The sequence below is a fragment of the Tachyglossus aculeatus genome, chromosome 8 (assembly GCF_015852505.1).
Source record: "Tachyglossus aculeatus isolate mTacAcu1 chromosome 8, mTacAcu1.pri, whole genome shotgun sequence".
In the NCBI taxonomy this organism is placed as follows: domain Eukaryota; kingdom Metazoa; phylum Chordata; class Mammalia; order Monotremata; family Tachyglossidae; genus Tachyglossus; species Tachyglossus aculeatus.
In genome coordinates, this window is record NC_052073.1 from 9,808,778 (window position 1) to 9,825,789 (window position 17,012).

General features: G+C 47.3%; 1 protein-coding gene across 1 annotated transcript in view; it reads right to left on the reverse strand.

The window, feature by feature from the left end:
* Positions 1–781: 781 nt before the first annotated feature.
* Positions 782–17,012, reverse strand: part of LOC119931362 (ubiquitin-conjugating enzyme E2 variant 1) — a 38,232-nt gene continuing 22,001 nt past the window's right edge. Inside the window, exons 2-4 of the mRNA XM_038750001.1 lie at positions 15,248–15,396; positions 4,473–4,598; positions 782–2,734 (exon numbers count right to left, since the gene is read on the reverse strand). Of these exons, the coding sequence (XP_038605929.1) occupies positions 2,588–2,734; positions 4,473–4,598; positions 15,248–15,396 (422 nt within the window). The 3' untranslated portion in view covers positions 782–2,587. The remainder of the gene's footprint in view (positions 2,735–4,472; positions 4,599–15,247; positions 15,397–17,012) is intronic.

The window sequence follows — 17,012 nt, forward strand, 5'->3', positions numbered from 1 at the left end:
GCGGCAGGAGGCATTCATCAACAGTACCAAGCCCAGCTGCATGTTCTTAGCCACGTCCCTGTTTCCCCTGCCTCCTCCATCTCCTGGAAATCTTGGTCTCCAAGTGACTTTCCAGTGGTCAAAATGATAGTTTCGACCCCAGCAGTGAGAGTCCGGTGCTATTAATGTTCCAGGATTGGCACTCACGGGACGCCGATGAGAATTTGGGAATGCTCCTTGCTCTAATCGGTAAGAGGCGGTGGCCCAGAGCGCGATCCCCACTCCTCATCCCCAGACGGAGATCCTCCCCACGACCTCAGCAGGTTATTTACGCTTCGCTCTAAGTCAATCAATCAATCAATCAATTGTATTTATTGAGCACTTACTGTGTGCAGGGCACTGTACTAAGTGCTTGGGAAGTACAAGTTGGCAACATATAGAGACGGTCCCTACCGGGAGGAGTTTCCGGAAGCTCGTCCTCAAGATTGTAAGCTTGTTACGGGCAGGGAACGTGACCGTTCATTCTGTTGTATCCTCCCAGGCACTTAGTACAGTGCTCTGCACACAGCAAGCACTCAATAAATACCACTGATTGGAACAATGAAGGCCAAGTCTCTGAGCCCTGCTAGTGCTAGGGTAATACCCTAACAGGAATCAATCAATCAGTCAATCGTATTTATTGAGCTCTTACTGTGTGCAGAGCACTATACTAAGCATTTGGGAAGTACAAGATGGCAACATATAGAGACAGTCTCTACCCAACAGTGGGCTCACAGTCTAAAAGGAATAAGACCACAGCCTCTTCATATTAATGCACACTTTTTATTATATTAAAATCAGGCAATGGTCTGACAATAAAAAGGCTGCTTATGGAATACTGTTGTTAAACTTTAATTACAGAGGCTGTTAAATCCTTACAACTCAATTTGAACATCTCCCTCCGAAAAGTTAATGGAAACACCGATTGTTTCTGGCTGGATATCTACTGCTTCCAAGTGCGGTTTTTTACACAGATGCTGAATTACAAAAAAAATACCCCAAAACAAAAACACAAAATCAAACCCAGGATACAAATCTCGAAGCTTGCATCCCCGTGTTCAGTAGAAGACAGTGAGTCAGAAGAGGCTGTGAGTTGCCAGGAAATGATGCCAGGGAAACGGTATGGCTGCTATGCACACCGAGTTTTCTTGAATAACCGCAGGAGAGCTGGACTTCCCAGACACCGAGGGAGAGCTCGGAAACCAAAGTTTGCCCCCAGTTCGAAAGGAACCATCTGTTCCGGTTGCCGAGTTCCAAAACTACTGTAATGCTACCACGAGAGCAACCGAATAGATGCACGAGCGATTAACGAATACTCCTTCAATTTCCAAAGCTGAAAGCCCTCAGATACCTGACTGATCCCTTCGAAGCGGGCCGCGCTTAGAACTGAGATCGCAGCCTTTTCGTAGAAATTATCTGCTGAAGATCATGACTGTTGTTGACGGATCCACTCGATCCTGATGCAACTTCTGCTCTTCTCACTGGACCAAAAGCCAAGCTAAAGACCATCAGCCGTCGCAGGGGAGTTGGCAAAAGGGAAGGGGTCGCTGGGGGCAGCTGGGTGTGGGGAAGGGAGGGGAAAGCGGGAAGAGGTGGACGGGAGAAGAAAGTCGGGGGAGGGAGGCCAGGAGGAGCTGGGTCTGGATTTGCAAACATTAGATACGCCGGTCCCCCAGGCTGGTGAAAATTAAATGCAATTTCATTCAAAACGATGAGCTAGGGAGGGCAGGCTGGCTATTGGCCTAAGGTGAGGAGAACCTGCAGGACAGGGATGACCGACCGATTCAAGGAAGGGGCGGGCGGAGAAAGAGCAGCACCCCACAGCGAAGGTGGGGGAAGAGAAGACGTTGGAAAGAAAACCCTGAATCCCTCACCAAAGGCCCTTGTTACGAGGGGGTGGAAAAACAAAATACAATCGAAGTCTTGGCCAAAGGCCGCGGAGGGGAGAATGATGGCTTACTGGGGTAGCGTTTAAAAAGGGGGGTGGGGAGGGGAAGGAAACCAGCTTCGTCAGTCTTTGCTAGAGGCGGGACAAAGGGAGGGATGGCTGAGGTTGGCAGGCAACCCTCTTAGTAGTCCCAAGCCCAGCGTCGCACTGGAAGCTAAAACCTTTGTTTCCTCTAACAAACTGCCCTGAGCTGGAATGCGATTGCCAAAAGGTGGGCGGGGGGGAGGAGGTTGGGTGGGGGGGCTGACCAAAGAAAGAAAACGAGGAAATCCCAGGCCAAATAAAGCAGCAAGGTGATTGTGTGATGCACGCTTTCACAGTTGAGTTAGATGTGCCACATCGGTTATGACAGTCCAAAATTTAAATAGACTATCTTGAGACCCGAAGGTCAACTAAGTGGACAGTGGTTACACATGACACATGATTTGCTATAGCACAACTTGAGTTTCAAATGAAAAATTAGTATCATTTACAGTATCTTAAGATAAATCGCCTTTGAATGGGAACTTCCTTTCCAGTACTTTGAGGTCTACATGATGCAACTAGAAAATGGACTACTGTGGAAAACGAAGACAGCTTAAATTGAATAAAGGGGGGGGGAGGTGATTTTTTTGTGTGTGATTAATTGCTGTAACATTGTCCTTCAGGTGGCTGAGGAAGTTTCATATTTTCTTTAGATATCATTAAGCGCCGCAACTCTTGCAAAACAACTTTGATGCTATATGAATTCTGCCATTTTGCTAGCACTGATATGGCTCTTGGATCCACCTAAAAAAAAGTGAAACAAAAAATACGTTAGCCATTGTAGCTCCCGGATAATAATAATAATAATAATAATAATAATAATAATAATAATAATAAATAATGACAATAATAAGGGTATTTATTGAGAATTTACTCTTTGCCAAGCACTGAGGTGCATTTTTTTATTTTAATGGAATCTGTTAAGCACTTACTATGTGTCAAACACTGTTTTAAGCGCTGGGGTAAGTACAAGTTAATCAGTTTCGATACAGGTAGATACGGATCAATCGGATCGGGTGCAGTCCAAGACAAGCCTAAGGTATTTGCTGTGTGAACTGTACAAACAAAAGAAAATGGAACTTTCACTCTCTCGTGTTTAGATGTAAGTCCCTAGTTAAAATCGGTCTTTTTCTCCTCAGTTTCGTTCCTGAGCCATTTTGTTTTTTAACAATTAATACAGGCTGAGGATTTGCCCATGATCACTTTGGATGACGGAAAAAAGAGTCCCACTACTGAAGAGTTTTTGTTGGGTTTTTTTTTGGTTTTGGTTTGAAATCACAAAACAAATTATGGCACTTTGGTCACAACATCAGGCCTTGGAGAACGGTACATCAGAGGGGACTGTGGGAGGCACTTGGGTCACCAGGAAAGAAACAGGGCTTGCCTTGAGGTGTGGGTATATAAACTCCACATAAAGTTTTCACTGAAAACCCTGTGCAAACTGCTGGCACCCAAAAAAGGCTATGGCTTTTCTAAATAGTTTTCATTATCCATCGTTTTTTCAGTTGAACCAACTGTGCAGCTCCCTGAATAATAATGATCATAATTACGGCATTTGTTAAGCACTGACTATGTGCCAGGCACTGAACTAAGTAGTGGGGCAGATACAAGATAATCGGGTTGGACACAGTCCCTGTCCCCCCTGGGGCTCACACTCTCAATCCCCATTTTACAGATTCGGAAAAGAAGTCAAGTGACTTGTCCAAGGTCCCACAGCAGACAAGTGATGGAGCCGGGATTAGAACCCAGGTCCTCTGATCCCCAGGTCTGTGCTCTTTCCACGCTGGTTCTCCTTACAGCCCACTCTGCCTCCTTATAGAATGAGGCAGGTGAGAGGGAGTTGGGGGGTAAGGGAGGGGAGGAGGACCAATGGAGGGTGGGAGCCTTAGAGGAAGGGAAGAGTTGACAACAATGAGAAGCCTGGACCCCACTTTACTACTTCCACCACCCTAACTCTATTACTTCTAGACTGTGAGCCCGCTGTTGGGCAGGGACTGTCTCTATATGTTGCCAACTTGGACTTCCCAAGCGCTTAGTACAGTGCTCTTCACACAGTAAGCGCTCAATAAATACAACTGAATGAATGAATTACTTAAGCTAATCAGAGGCCTTTCGAAAAATCAGCTACTCAAAGCCCACTGACATCCAGGTTACGCTCTAAGATTTGGAAGGGCAAGAGGGCGATGGGAAAATAAATCACTTACCACTCCGTTAGAACTATTTACTATTTACCACCTTAACTCTATTACTTCTAGACTGTGAGCCCGCTGTTGGGCAGGGACCGCCTCTATATGTTGCCAACTTGGACTTCCCAAGCGCTTAGTACAGTGCTCTGCACACAGTAAGTGCTCAATAAATACGATTGAATGAATTAAGCTAATCAGAGGCCTTTCGAAGAATCAGCTACTCAAAGCCCACTGACATCCAGGTTACGCTTTAAGACTTGGAAGGGCGAGAGGGCAATGGGAAAAAAATCACTTACCACTCCGTTAGAACTATTTACTCCATTCATATTAATTTTTGTTACAAATCTTACAAACGGGGGTGCTTCTGGATATTTAGGTCCACATTCTATTTTAAGGCTGTATATTCGGTTTTCATAAATGGTCTGGAAAAAACGTGGGGGGGGGGAGAGAGAATATCAGAAAATATCCACGTGTTTTTACTGGAGCGAAGAAGAGAAAATTCCATAACATAGCGCCCTTGCAAGGTCTAATTCTCCATTGCGGTATCAGTGCAATCGCTTTTCATTAGGTAAGATGCAGTTTTTCAACATCACGACAAACGGATCCAGCCCCTCTAGACGGCGAGCTCGTTGCGGGCAGGGAATGTGGCTGTTTATTGTTATATTGTGCTCTCCCAAGCGCTCAGTACAGTGCTTTGCGCACATGGTAAGTGCTCAATAAATACGAATGAATAAATCCCCTTCCCAATCGTTTGGTGGGATGGTTAGAAGCAGCGTGGCTCGGTGGAAAGAGCCCGGGCTTTGGAGTCAGAGGTCAGGGGTTCAAATCCCGGCTCCGCCAACTGTCAGCTGTGTGACTTTGGGCAAGTCACTTCACTTCTCTGCGCCTCAGTTCCCTCATCTGTAAAATGGGGATTAAAACTGTGAGCCTCCCGTGGGACAACCTGATTACCCTGCAACCTCCCCAGCGCTTAGAACAGTGCTTTGCACATAGTAAGCGCTTAATACCATCATCATTATTATTATTATTAGGAACCATCCAGTGATATCTAGTGGCCAATCCCGACTAGCATCAGCAATTCACTCCCCATCCCTCTAAACACTAGAAAAGCCCTCTGATGTTTAAGGGCCATTCAGCCACACCTGTTGCTGCTCGGGCTCTGGAGCAAGAATCCAAGCCCACGTAAACCAGGTAATTTGGGAATGTGCCACCCGCAAACACGGCCGGATCGGGGATAGAGAGCGTGCCTCTTTTTTTCCAAGTCTGGCGCCTGTGACCCGCACGGCTCTTCGTTTTTTTTACAAACCCCTCATTGCCAATTGACGGTTCTTTTCACAACGCAAATCCAAAGACGGTGCACCATCTTTGCAGTCGACCGATCAATCACTGGTGTCTACGGGACGCTTACTTTGTAGAAGGCACTGTATCAAGCGCTTGGGAGAGCACAGGGCAACAGATGTGTCGCTGAAAGTGAACAGGGAGATTTCTCCTGCAGGAAGAATGCCCGAAGAGCATTGGAAAAGCTGCCGTCTTCTACAAGTTTCCCAGATGGCCTCACCAGGAAGGAAACTCCCCAACCTCCAAGCTTTGTCAATCAATTATTAATGGTATTTACTGAGCACTTTGTGCCCTTGGGAGGGGACAACATAGTTGGTAGACCTGATCCCTGCCCTCCCGGGGCTTACCGTCTAGCGGACTCTGCCTTTTCTAGGAACAAGTTCTTCACAGGTTCTGCTTGATCTCCCCCTACCCGAGCGCTTAGTACAGGGCCTGGCACATAGCAAGCTCTTAAATACCATAAAAAATAATTGGATTTTATAGCCTGAAAAGATAAAGCACTAGAAATTAGCTGGAATAGCAGTAGGAAAGGTATTTATTGAGCGCCCAAAGAATGACACGCAGACGTTCTGAGTGCAATGAAGCCAAATACAGTTTTCCCCACCACTGGTTCAGTTAGATTTCCAATGTGAGAACATTCCAGTTCCCCCAGCGTTCAGAGCTGAGAAGAGACACATCAGTTTCTGGCTGTCTCAAAGGCCCTTTTTCTGGACATCGACCCAACACCAAATCTACATCTCTGAACCTGAATTCTAGAAAAATAGAAGTTTGTTGAACCTTCCCTTGGCTTTGGGGTGGTTTTGCTTACTTCTGGTTAGAAAAGGCAGAAAAATCATGATGATGATGATGATAATAATAATAATAAATAGACTACTCAAAGGATTTAAGAGTTTCAGGTCTCATCAAAGCTACTGATTCCTAAAATCACTTCCTGAAAAATCGGCTTGGGAGCGAGGGAGACAGCTTTCCCACTCTGGGTGCTAAGTGGAAAATCAAGGGGTACAGTCAGCTCCCCTGCCTGGCTGGAAGCCCCTCCGTGGAGCCGGGCTGGGTAGAGCAGTGCATAGCTGTCCCTGTTTCTCCCTCTCTAGATTGTATTTGATTTTATGGTATTTGTTAAGTGCTTACTCTGTGCCAGGCACTGTACTAAGCGCTGGGGTAGATTCAAGATAATCAAGTTGGACACCACGTCCCACGTGGGGCTCACAGTCTTAATCCCTATTTTACAGACGAGGTAACTGAGGCAGAGAGAAATGATGCGGTTTGCCGAAGACCACAGAGAGACCAGCGGCAAAGCCGGGATTAGAACCCAGGCCCTCTCGACTCCCAACCCGTGCTTTTTCCACTACAGGCCATGCTGCTTCTCGTGACCTCTTTCAGGGCCTGCTCCTTGATGAGATGATCGATTAGTCAATCAAAGGTATTTATGGAGCGTCTACTACGTGCGGAGGCCGCTACTAAGCACTTGGGAGAGTAGAATACAACAGAATTAGCAGATCCGTTCCCTGCCCCGTAACAAGTTGACAGTCTCGAGGTGCCACCGTTTAGTTATCGGGGGATTCCCTGTCTTTGCTTCTGTCTGATTTGGGGCTGGAGATTGAGCAGATGTTGGACGCCGTCACCGAGCCGGAGAACGTCACTGCCAGTCAGCGTTCCTGTTGGACGCGGTCCGACGATGAGTTTCCACGTTTCGGCGTTTCTATCTGCCCTTGCATTTCCTTTCCCTCGCGGCGGGCGGCTCGACGGGTTTTGGAATCCCCGTGCTGAGTGTGTCTGGATCTTTTGAGTCTTTTTCCACGCCAGCAGCGTTCGTCAGCGTCGGCACCGTACACGCTAACGATGAGCGGGCATGTGGGGCAGTGTCGGTCGGTCCCGGCTGCCTCGGGACAGACCGGGGAGGCTTGAAGGTCTCCGGACTGCCTGCTAGCCCCGGCTGAGAGGTGGCTGAACGTGGATGAAGTGGATCCAGCCCCCGTGAGCCAGCTGTCTCTTCAGGCCCTGCCGTTCCGGGTTTCCCTCGGGGCCACCGTGTCAGTCGATTAATCAATTGGGAATCTGGTCAGTTCACGTGCCACGCAGAAGCCGCTGGCCTTTCTGGACGACCCCGAGTGGATGCTGAGAGCAGCCGGGGGCCCAAAGGGGACTGTGTCTGACCTGATTAGCTTGTACCAGCCTCGGCGCCTAGAACAGTGTTTGACGCATCACCTCCACATCCAGCCGAAACGCCTTGCCCCCTCCTATCTCACCTCACTGTTCTCCTAAGACCCAGCCTGCACACGCCATTCCTCCGATGCCAACCGACTCACCGGACCTCGATCTCGTCACCAACCTCTGGCCCACGTCCCGCCTCTGGCCTGGAACGCCCTCCTTCCTCAAATCTGACAATTACTCTCCCTGCTTTCAAAACCTTATTGAAGGCCCTTATTGAGGCCTTCCCTGACTGAGCCATCCTTTCCTCTTCTCCTGCTCCCTTCCGCATATCCCTGACCTGTTTCCTTTAGTCACTCTCTCAGCTCCACGGCACTTAGGTACACATCTGTAACATTTATTTTTATTATTCTGTTTCCCCCTCTAGGCTGTAAACTCACTGTGGGCAAGAAATGCGCCTATCAATTCTGTTATACTGTCCTCTCCCAAGCACTTAGTACAGTGCTCGGCACATAGCAGGTGCTCAATACATCTTAAGGACTTAGATGCCATTAAAAACCACAACGAGCAGTTAAGACTACTGACCAGAGCCACGGTGAGTCCCGCCTGGAAGCCGAAGAACACTTCCCTCAGCAATAACGCACTGTCACTCTTCCCGACGCCCTTGTGCCATTTTGAGTTTTTTCCTGTCTGTCTTCCCGACTTCTCGACTGTGCGGCTTCCCTGAGCCAGAACCGTGCTTATCAAAGCTTACGCGCCGCTTCAGCATGGGCCTGGTACTCAGGAGGACCTGGGTTCTAATCCCACTCCGCCCCTTGTCCGCTGTGTGACCTTGGGGAAGTCACTTCACTTATCGGTGCCCTCAGTTCCCTCACCTGTAAAATGTAAAACCTGTAAAATGGGGATTAAGACCACGAGCCCCATGCGGGATGTGGGCTGTGTCCAACCTGATTAACTTGTATCTATTCCAGCGCTTAGAACAGTGTCTGGCACACAGTAAGGGGAGCTCTCTTCCTCCCTTCAAGGCCCTGCTGAGAGCTCACCTCCTCCAGGAGGCCTTCCCAGACTGAGCCCCTTCTTTCCTCTCCCCCTCGTCCCCCTCTCCATCCCCCCGTCTTACCTCCTTCCCTTCCCCACAGCACCTGTATATATGTATATATGGTTGTACATATTTATTACTCTATTTATTTATTTATTTATTTATTTTACTTGTACATTTCTATCCTACTTATTTTATTTTGTTGGTATGTTTGGTTCTGTTCTCTGTCTCCCCCTTTTAGACTGTGAGCCCACTGTTGGGTAGGGACTGTCTCTATGTGATGCCAATTTGTACTTCCCAAGCGCTTAGTACAGTGCTCTGCACATAGTAAGCGCTCAATAAATACGATTGATTGATTGATTGATTGATTGATTAACACACACCGTTAAAAAAAAAAAAGAAATTAAAAAAGAAAAAAGGGTCAGCCAAGTCCCCACCCCATATGGGGCCAAAAGATGGCAATCAAAACAGTTAGGCTGTACTGTCCGTGTTGCCTCTGCGTGTCCACTGGATCTCTCCTGCAGGGAGGACAGGGCAGAGGGGCCAAAGCAGGGCTCTCCCTGAGCGGTTATATCCGCGGCCCTGCTTCTCTGTGCTCTGGAGCTGTGGCGGGAGGAAGGAGGGCCAAGGCCGCGGGGAAGGCACGCTTCCTGTATTTTTTTTGGTATGGTATTTGTTAGAGCCCGTCTTCTAGACTGCGAGCCCATTGTAGGGTAGGGAATGTCACTATGTGTTGCCGATTTGTACTTCCCAAGTGCTTAGTACAGTGCTCTGCACACAGAAAGCTCAATAAATACAACTGAATGAATGAATGCACTTACTATGTGTCAAGGACTGTTCTAAGCACTGGGTAGATATAAGGAATCAAGCCGGATACAGTCCCCGTCCCACATGGGGCTCGCAGTCTAAGCAGGTGGCAGAACAGGTACCGAATCTCCATTTTGCAGCTGGGGAAATGGAGGCGCAAAGAAGTTAAATGACTTGCCCAGGGTGGCACAGAAGACAAGCGGTGGAACCAGGATTAAAACACAGGTCCTCTGGGGCCCAGTGCTCTCTCCACAAGGCCATGTTCCTTTCCATCTCTTCACTGTGCCCCAGCCCCCTCTATCAATCAATCAATCAATCAATCGTATTTATTGAGGGCTTACTGTGTGCAGAGCACTTTACTAAGCGCTTGGGAAGTACAAGATGGCAACATATAGAGACGGTCCCTACCCAACAGTGGGCTCACAGTCTAGAAGACTCTGGACTGTAAGCTCTAGACTGTAAGCTCGTTGTGGGCAGGGAATATGTCTGCTTATTGTTATACTGTCTTCTCCCAAGCACTCAGTACAGTGCTCTGCACACAGTACACACTCATCAGGCGCTTAGTACAGTGCTCTGCACACAGTAAGCGCTCAATAAATACGACTGAATGAATATGATTGAATGAATGAATGCCCAGCACCCGAGATGACCTATGACCGATGGAGGTTCTTTGCGGTGACCCAGGAAGGAGGTTTACTCTTCCGTCGCACACAACCCTAACTACCTACCTACACTGCCAAACAATCCAATGGGAATTTCTTTGGGAAGAAACTGAAAGAGGGAAGTCAATCACCATAAAAAGATACTGAAAATCCGAAACGAGCCAGCTGCCCTTCACAGACATCTGTTAGGTTTCTTAAAAGCAAGGAAGCACGGAGACGGATTTCCCCGATTAATCCTGTTTCCCCTACTCTCCCTTTTAAAACACCTCCGCACTTTGATCTGTACCTATCTGTAATTGACTTATTTATATTACGGTCTGTCTCCCGCTGTAGACCGTAAATTCCTAATGCAGAGACCATTTCCCGTGGCTCCGTGGAAAGAGCCCGGGCTTGGGAGTCAGAGGTCACGGGTTCTAATCCCAGCTCCGCCTCTTGTCAGCTGTGGGACTTCGGGCAAATCACTTCAAATATACCTGTATATATATATATACACCTGTATATATATACCTGTATATATGTATATATGTTTGTACATATCTGTTACTCTATTTATTTATTTATTTTACTTGTACATATCTATTCTATTTATTTTATTTTGTTAGCATGTTTGGTTTTGTTCTCTGTCTCCCCCTTTTAGACTGTCAGCCCACTGTTGGGTAGGGACTGTCTCTATATGTTGCCAACTTGTACTTCCCAAGCGCTTAGTACAGTGCTCTGCACACAGTAAGCGCTCAATAAATACGATTGATGATGATGATGACTTCACTTCTCCAGTTCCCTCATCTGTAAAATGGGGATGAAGACTGTGTGCCCCACGTGGGACAACCTGTTCACCCTATATCCCTCCCAGTGCTTAGAACAGTGCTTTGCACATAGTAAGTGCTTAACAAATACCATGATTATTATTATTATTATTACCTATTCTGTTATATTGCACTCTCCAAGCACTTACTAGGGTGCTCTGCTCACAGCAAGTGCTCAGTGGAGAAGCAGCACAGCCTAGTCGTTAAAGCACAGGCCTGGGAATCACAGGACCTGGGTTTAAATCCTGGTCCTACCACCTGTCTGCTGTGTGACCTTGGAAAAGTCACTTACCTTCTCTATGCCGGATACCTCTTCTGTAAAATGAGGACTAACACTGGGAGCCCCATTTGGGACACGGACTGTGTCCAACCAGATTAGCCTGCATCTCTGCTCAGTGTAGCGTTTGGTACAGGGAAAGAGCTTAACAAATACCATATAATATCACTGATTGACTGATTTGAGACAACCATCAAATGTCGCCTTTAGGAGAACTGTTTCAGTATCTTAAGGTAAAGCACTTCTTGTGACCAAAGCAATTCATCGTCAACATCATTGGGCTTTACTGAGCACTGTATTAAGCGCTTGGGAAAGTATGATAAAAAAACTGTGGGAAGGCACACTCTCTGCGCAAGCAAAATATTCTGATGCCACATACAGCCAATCTTTTATTTTGTTGACATAACTTTGGGTTTGACACATTTGATTAGCAGGAAACCAAGTGGCTGAGGTATAAGCTCCGACATTATCTCGGAGAAACCAGAGCCATGGCTTCATTCATTCATTCAATCATATTTATTGGGCGCTTCCTGTGTGCAGAACACTGCACTAAGCACTCGGGAGAATACAATACAATAATAAACAATCTCATTCTCTGCCCACAATGAGCTTATAGCCTAGAGGGTAGATACGAGCTGATCAGGTTGGAAACAATCCCTGTCCCACATAAGGCTCATGCTCTCAAACCCCATTTTAACATATCAGGTACAAAGAAGCAAAATGACTTGCCCAAGGTCACACAACACACAAGTGGCAGAGTCAGCATTAGAACCCACACTGCTTCTCCTTGGCAACTCTGGAAAGACTTGTTCATTGTGATGATGCTGACATTTGTAAGTGCTTACTAGGTGCCAAACACTGTTCTAGGAGCTAGAAGAGGCCGAGCAAGACTAAATTCCTAAGCTAAATTGTTCATTTTGGGTCTTCCTAAAGACCAAATATATATATATATATATCCCTGCAGTTTGAAATTTTCCTGTGCACCCAAATAATTAGCCAGAGTCTGTTCTCTTGATTACGGGCCTCGTTTACTGAGGCGGTCGGTCACTGCTGTGAGCCCGCTGTTGGGTAGGGACTGTCTCTCTATGTGGCCAACTTGGACTTCCCAAGCGCTTAGTACAGTGCTCTGCACACAGTAAGCGCTCAATAAACACGACTGAATGAATGAATGATAGCTTCCACTCCCTGGCAAACATCCAAATAAAGGAACTGGGAGAAAACCAAACTCTTCTCTATTTTGACTGTGAACTCTGGTCAACTTAATCACAACTGGGGATCCATTTTGGCAAAGAATTCACCGTAATTTCTCCTGGCCAACAGAATGCAAGGCAATAAAAATGCCACGGCTTCTCGGCAGAGGCAGAGTGCTGGGTTCTCTTAAAACTCGACTCTGAGCAGAGAGGTGTGGCTGCCAGGTGAGGGGTGACCACAGGTCATGGTGGCTACAGCCAACTGGCTTTGGAGGTCAACTTGGGTCCCAGATGATTGGGTCAATTTTGGAAAAAGAAACCCCCTTCCTTCCTAGGTTCCACACATATTATTATTACTATCATTATATTTGTTAAGCGCTTACTATGGGTCAAGCACTGTTCTAAACACTGGGGTGGAGACAAGGTTATAATAATAATAATAATGATGATGATAGCATTTATTAAGCACCTACTACGTGCAAAACACTGTTCTCAGCGCTGGGGAGGTTACGCGGTGATCAGGTTGTCCCACGGGGGGCTCACAGTTTTAATCCCCATTTGACAGATGAGGTCACTGAGGCACAGAGAAGTGAAGTGACTTGCCCAAAGTCACCCGGCTGACAGTTGGCGGAGCCAGGATTTGACTCCAAAGCCCAGGCTCTTTCCACTGAGCCATGCTGCTTCTCCGTTATCAGTTTGGACATAGTCCCTGTCCCGTAAGGGGCTCACAGTCTAGGTAGGAGGGAGTGGGATTAAATCCCCATTTTACAGATGAGGAAACTGAGGCTGGGAGAGGCTAAGTGACTTGCCCAAGGTCACACAGCAGACAAGTAGCAGAGCCAGAATCAGAACCCAGGTCCTTCAGACTTGTTCTCTATCCATCAGGTCATGCTGCTTCTCATCCACTTTCCCATCCCTAGTTTTCTCAACCGCAAACGTGGGGGCCGATGGCGAACTTCAACCGGTTCTTCCCAGCCCGCTACAAAACTCCAGCTACTGAACTGAAGAAAGAATTTGAAAAAAATCAAAGTTTCCAGAGGCCACGTGTTAACCACCCTAAAAACACCCTCCTTGCCTGGCAACGAGAAGCAGCGTGGCTCAGTGGAAAAGAGCACGGGCTATGGAGGTCATGGGTTCAAATCCCGGCTCCGCCAATTGTCAGCTGTGTGACTTTGGGCAAGTCACTTCACTTCTCTGGGCCTCAGTGACCTCATCTCTAAAACGGGGATGAAGACTGTGAGCCCGTGGGACAACCTGATCACCGTGTAACCCCCCCAGTGCTTAGAACAGTGCTTTGCACATAGTAAGCGCTTAATAAATGCCATTACTATTATTAAGTCACTTCACTTCTCTGGGCCTCAGTTACCTCATCTCTAAAATGGGGGTGAAGACTGTGAGCCCCCCGTGGGACGACCTGATCACCGTGTAACCTCCCCAGTGCTTAGAACAGTGCTTTGCACATAGTAAGCACTTAATAAATGCCATTATTATTATTAAGTCACTTCGCTTCTCTGGGCCTCAGTTACCTCATCTCTAAAATGGGGATGAAGACTGTGAGCCCCCCGTGGGAAAACCTGATCACCGTGTAACCACCCCAGTGCTTAGAAAGTGCTTTGCACATAGTAAGCACTTAATAAATGCCATTGTTATTATTAAGTCACTTCACTGGGCCTCAGTTACCTCATCTCTAAAATGGGGGTGAAGACTGTGAGCTCCCTCTGGGACAACCTGATCACCTTGTAATCTCCCCAGTGCTTAGAACAGTGCTTTGTATATAGTAAGCGCTTAATAAATGCCATTATAAATAAAAAAAAAACAAGGACCAGGGAAATCTGCCCCAGGTGAGCAGGAAAGGGCCGAGAGGCGGCCGCCTCCCCCGGCAACCCTGCCGGGCATGCCTCCTTGGACCCATCTCCTGATGGCGGGGGGGTCCTGCCCAGTGAGCTGCTGTTGAGGGTGCCCCGGCACCCCCTACCCCGGGCCCCCACCATCATCCCGCCACGGGGGCCTGCAGAAATAGCAGCCTTCACCCAGTGCCCGGGTGCTGCCCTGGGGAAACAGGGTCAACACATAAGAGAGGGGCCCCCTATTCTGGACGGCCTGCCGGGCCTGATGGGCGCAGAAGTTTCGAGGGCTGGTTGTCCAGGAGATGGACCAGCGGACGCCAGGAGCTTCTGGACAAATTCTGAGGTGGGATAACCGGCACTCGGCTCCAGAAGTCACAGGCTGCTTCAGTCGGCACGCACCAATCCTTGCTCGCTTTAGACTGGTGCTTAATGGTGACTTTCCACCAGTTCGGAAAAGGAATCTTCCATCGGAAGAGACACACGCACACACAAACACACACACCCCCACAGACGCGAATCCTCCAGTGGGAAATGTAGTTTCTGAACAGAACACGCACAATTCCAACCCACCTTCCCACACGGCCCAGACCTGACACTCTCTGTCTAAATTGAAGGGGAAAGCTTTTAAGGAAACATCTTTCCCTTCAAAGGAATTGCCTCCAGGTACAGCGGATCACCACGGGACGCTTTTGGCCTTCGGTGACATTTTTGCCTACATTTCCTCCCATCTCATCGTAGCTCTGGGTTTTCTCCCAATGCACCCTAGGTTTGTGCCCAAGTAATGATTAAACTGCATCGGGGGACTTTCACCACTATAGACCGAACTGGTGAGAAAACAAGGGCCACATTTCAGAGAGCCTACTGTGATTTTTTTTTTTCCTATCCAGATTCCTATTTTTCAAAGGAGGTAAAGTGAATATTAGAAGACATTGACATTTATAGCTGCAGCCGGTCGCTTACTCTTGGAGGTCCAATAATCATTCCTGTCCATCTTGTAAGTGTCATGTCTTCATCGTCTTCAAGACCCCAGCTAACTGTCCCATCGCCTACGCCCTTCTGACCTTCTTCAAGTTCTTCCAATAGTCGGAAATTGCGGGGGACTTTTACTCCTAAAATAAACGGAAGGAAATGGGGTAAACAATCCCAGCAGTGTTTTTTAGCGTCGGTTTTCTTTGTACAGACAACATTGCTGGTTTACATTGGAACTGTGTTACCAACGAGAGACGATTTTGTGTGTGTGTTGTGTGTGTGTGTGTGTGTATGTATACACGCATGCCTGACGTTCCCTTTGTTGAAAGTGAAAAATCGACGGCGTCAGAAACTTTCTACGGTCAAACTGTCGATAACTGCAAATTCAGTCAAAGACTGCGCCACTATAGATGAGTGAGATAGATAATAACAATAATAGAAATTACGGTATTGGTTAAGCGCTTACTATGTGCTAAGCACTGGAGTAAATACACGGTAATCAGGTTGTGCCGCATGGGGCTCCCAGTCTTAATCCCCATTTTACAGATGAGGTAACTGAGGCACAGAGAAGTGAAGTGACTTGCCCAAGGTCACACGGCAGACAAGTGGCAGAGCCGGGATTAGAACCCACGTCCTCTGACTCCCGAGCCCGTGCTGCTTCTCAGAGTCACGTCGGAGTGATTTGAAGATGCTTCTGTTTTTCAAATCTATACACCGAACAGGTCTGGCTAATGTAGGATATTATAGACCGTAAGTTTGTTGTGGGCAGGGAACGTGTCTACCAACTCTATGGTAGTGGGCTCTCCCAACTGCTTAGTACAGTGCTCTGTACACAGTAAGTGCTCAATAAACATCAGTGATTGACAGTATCATTACTGACTGTATTTACTGAGCACCGGCCATGTGCGGAAGGCTGCCCCTAATTTAGGAGAACATTCCAAAGGAAAAAAATGGGATTTCTGTAGAATGAGGACAAAGTTTCCCCTCTAGACTGTAATCTCCTGGTGGGAAGAGAATGTGTCTACCAACTCTGCTGTCTCGTACTCTCCTGGACTGTTAATACCATGCTCTGCATAAAGTGAACGCTCAACAAATACCACCGATTGAGCACAAGTGGCTACAATTTATAACGAAACAGTAACATTTAAAATATTTACCAACAAAATGAGCTCCACACAATCAAATCAATCAGTCAGTGGTATTTACTGAGTTCTTAATGTGTGCAGAGCACCGTACTAAGTGCTTGGGAGAGGACAATAATAATAATAATAATAACGGCATTTGTTAAGCGCTTACTGTGTGCAAAGCACTATTCTAAGCGCTGGGGAGTTTACAAGGTGATCAGGTTGTCCCACGGGGGGCTCACCGTCTTAGTCCCCATTTTACAGATGAGCTTACTCTGTGCAAAGCACTGTTCTAAGCGCTGGGGAGGTTACAAGGTGATCAGGTTGTCCCACGGGGGGCTCACAGTCTTAATCCCCATTTTACAGATGAGGTAACTGAGGCTCAGAGAAGTGAAGTGACTTGCCCAAAGTCACACAGCTGACAGTTGGCGGAGCCAGGATTTGAACCCATGACCTCTGATTCCAAAGCCCGGGCTCCTTCCACAGAGCTAGGCTGCTTATGCTATCTTAGTCGCTAAAGCACCCCGAGATTACAGAGTAAACTTTGATCAAGTTTCTCTTTCTGACAGGACAATAAATGTTCTGGGTTTGTACCAGTAAGACTGGGTTATTACTTTCAGATTTTTTTTTTA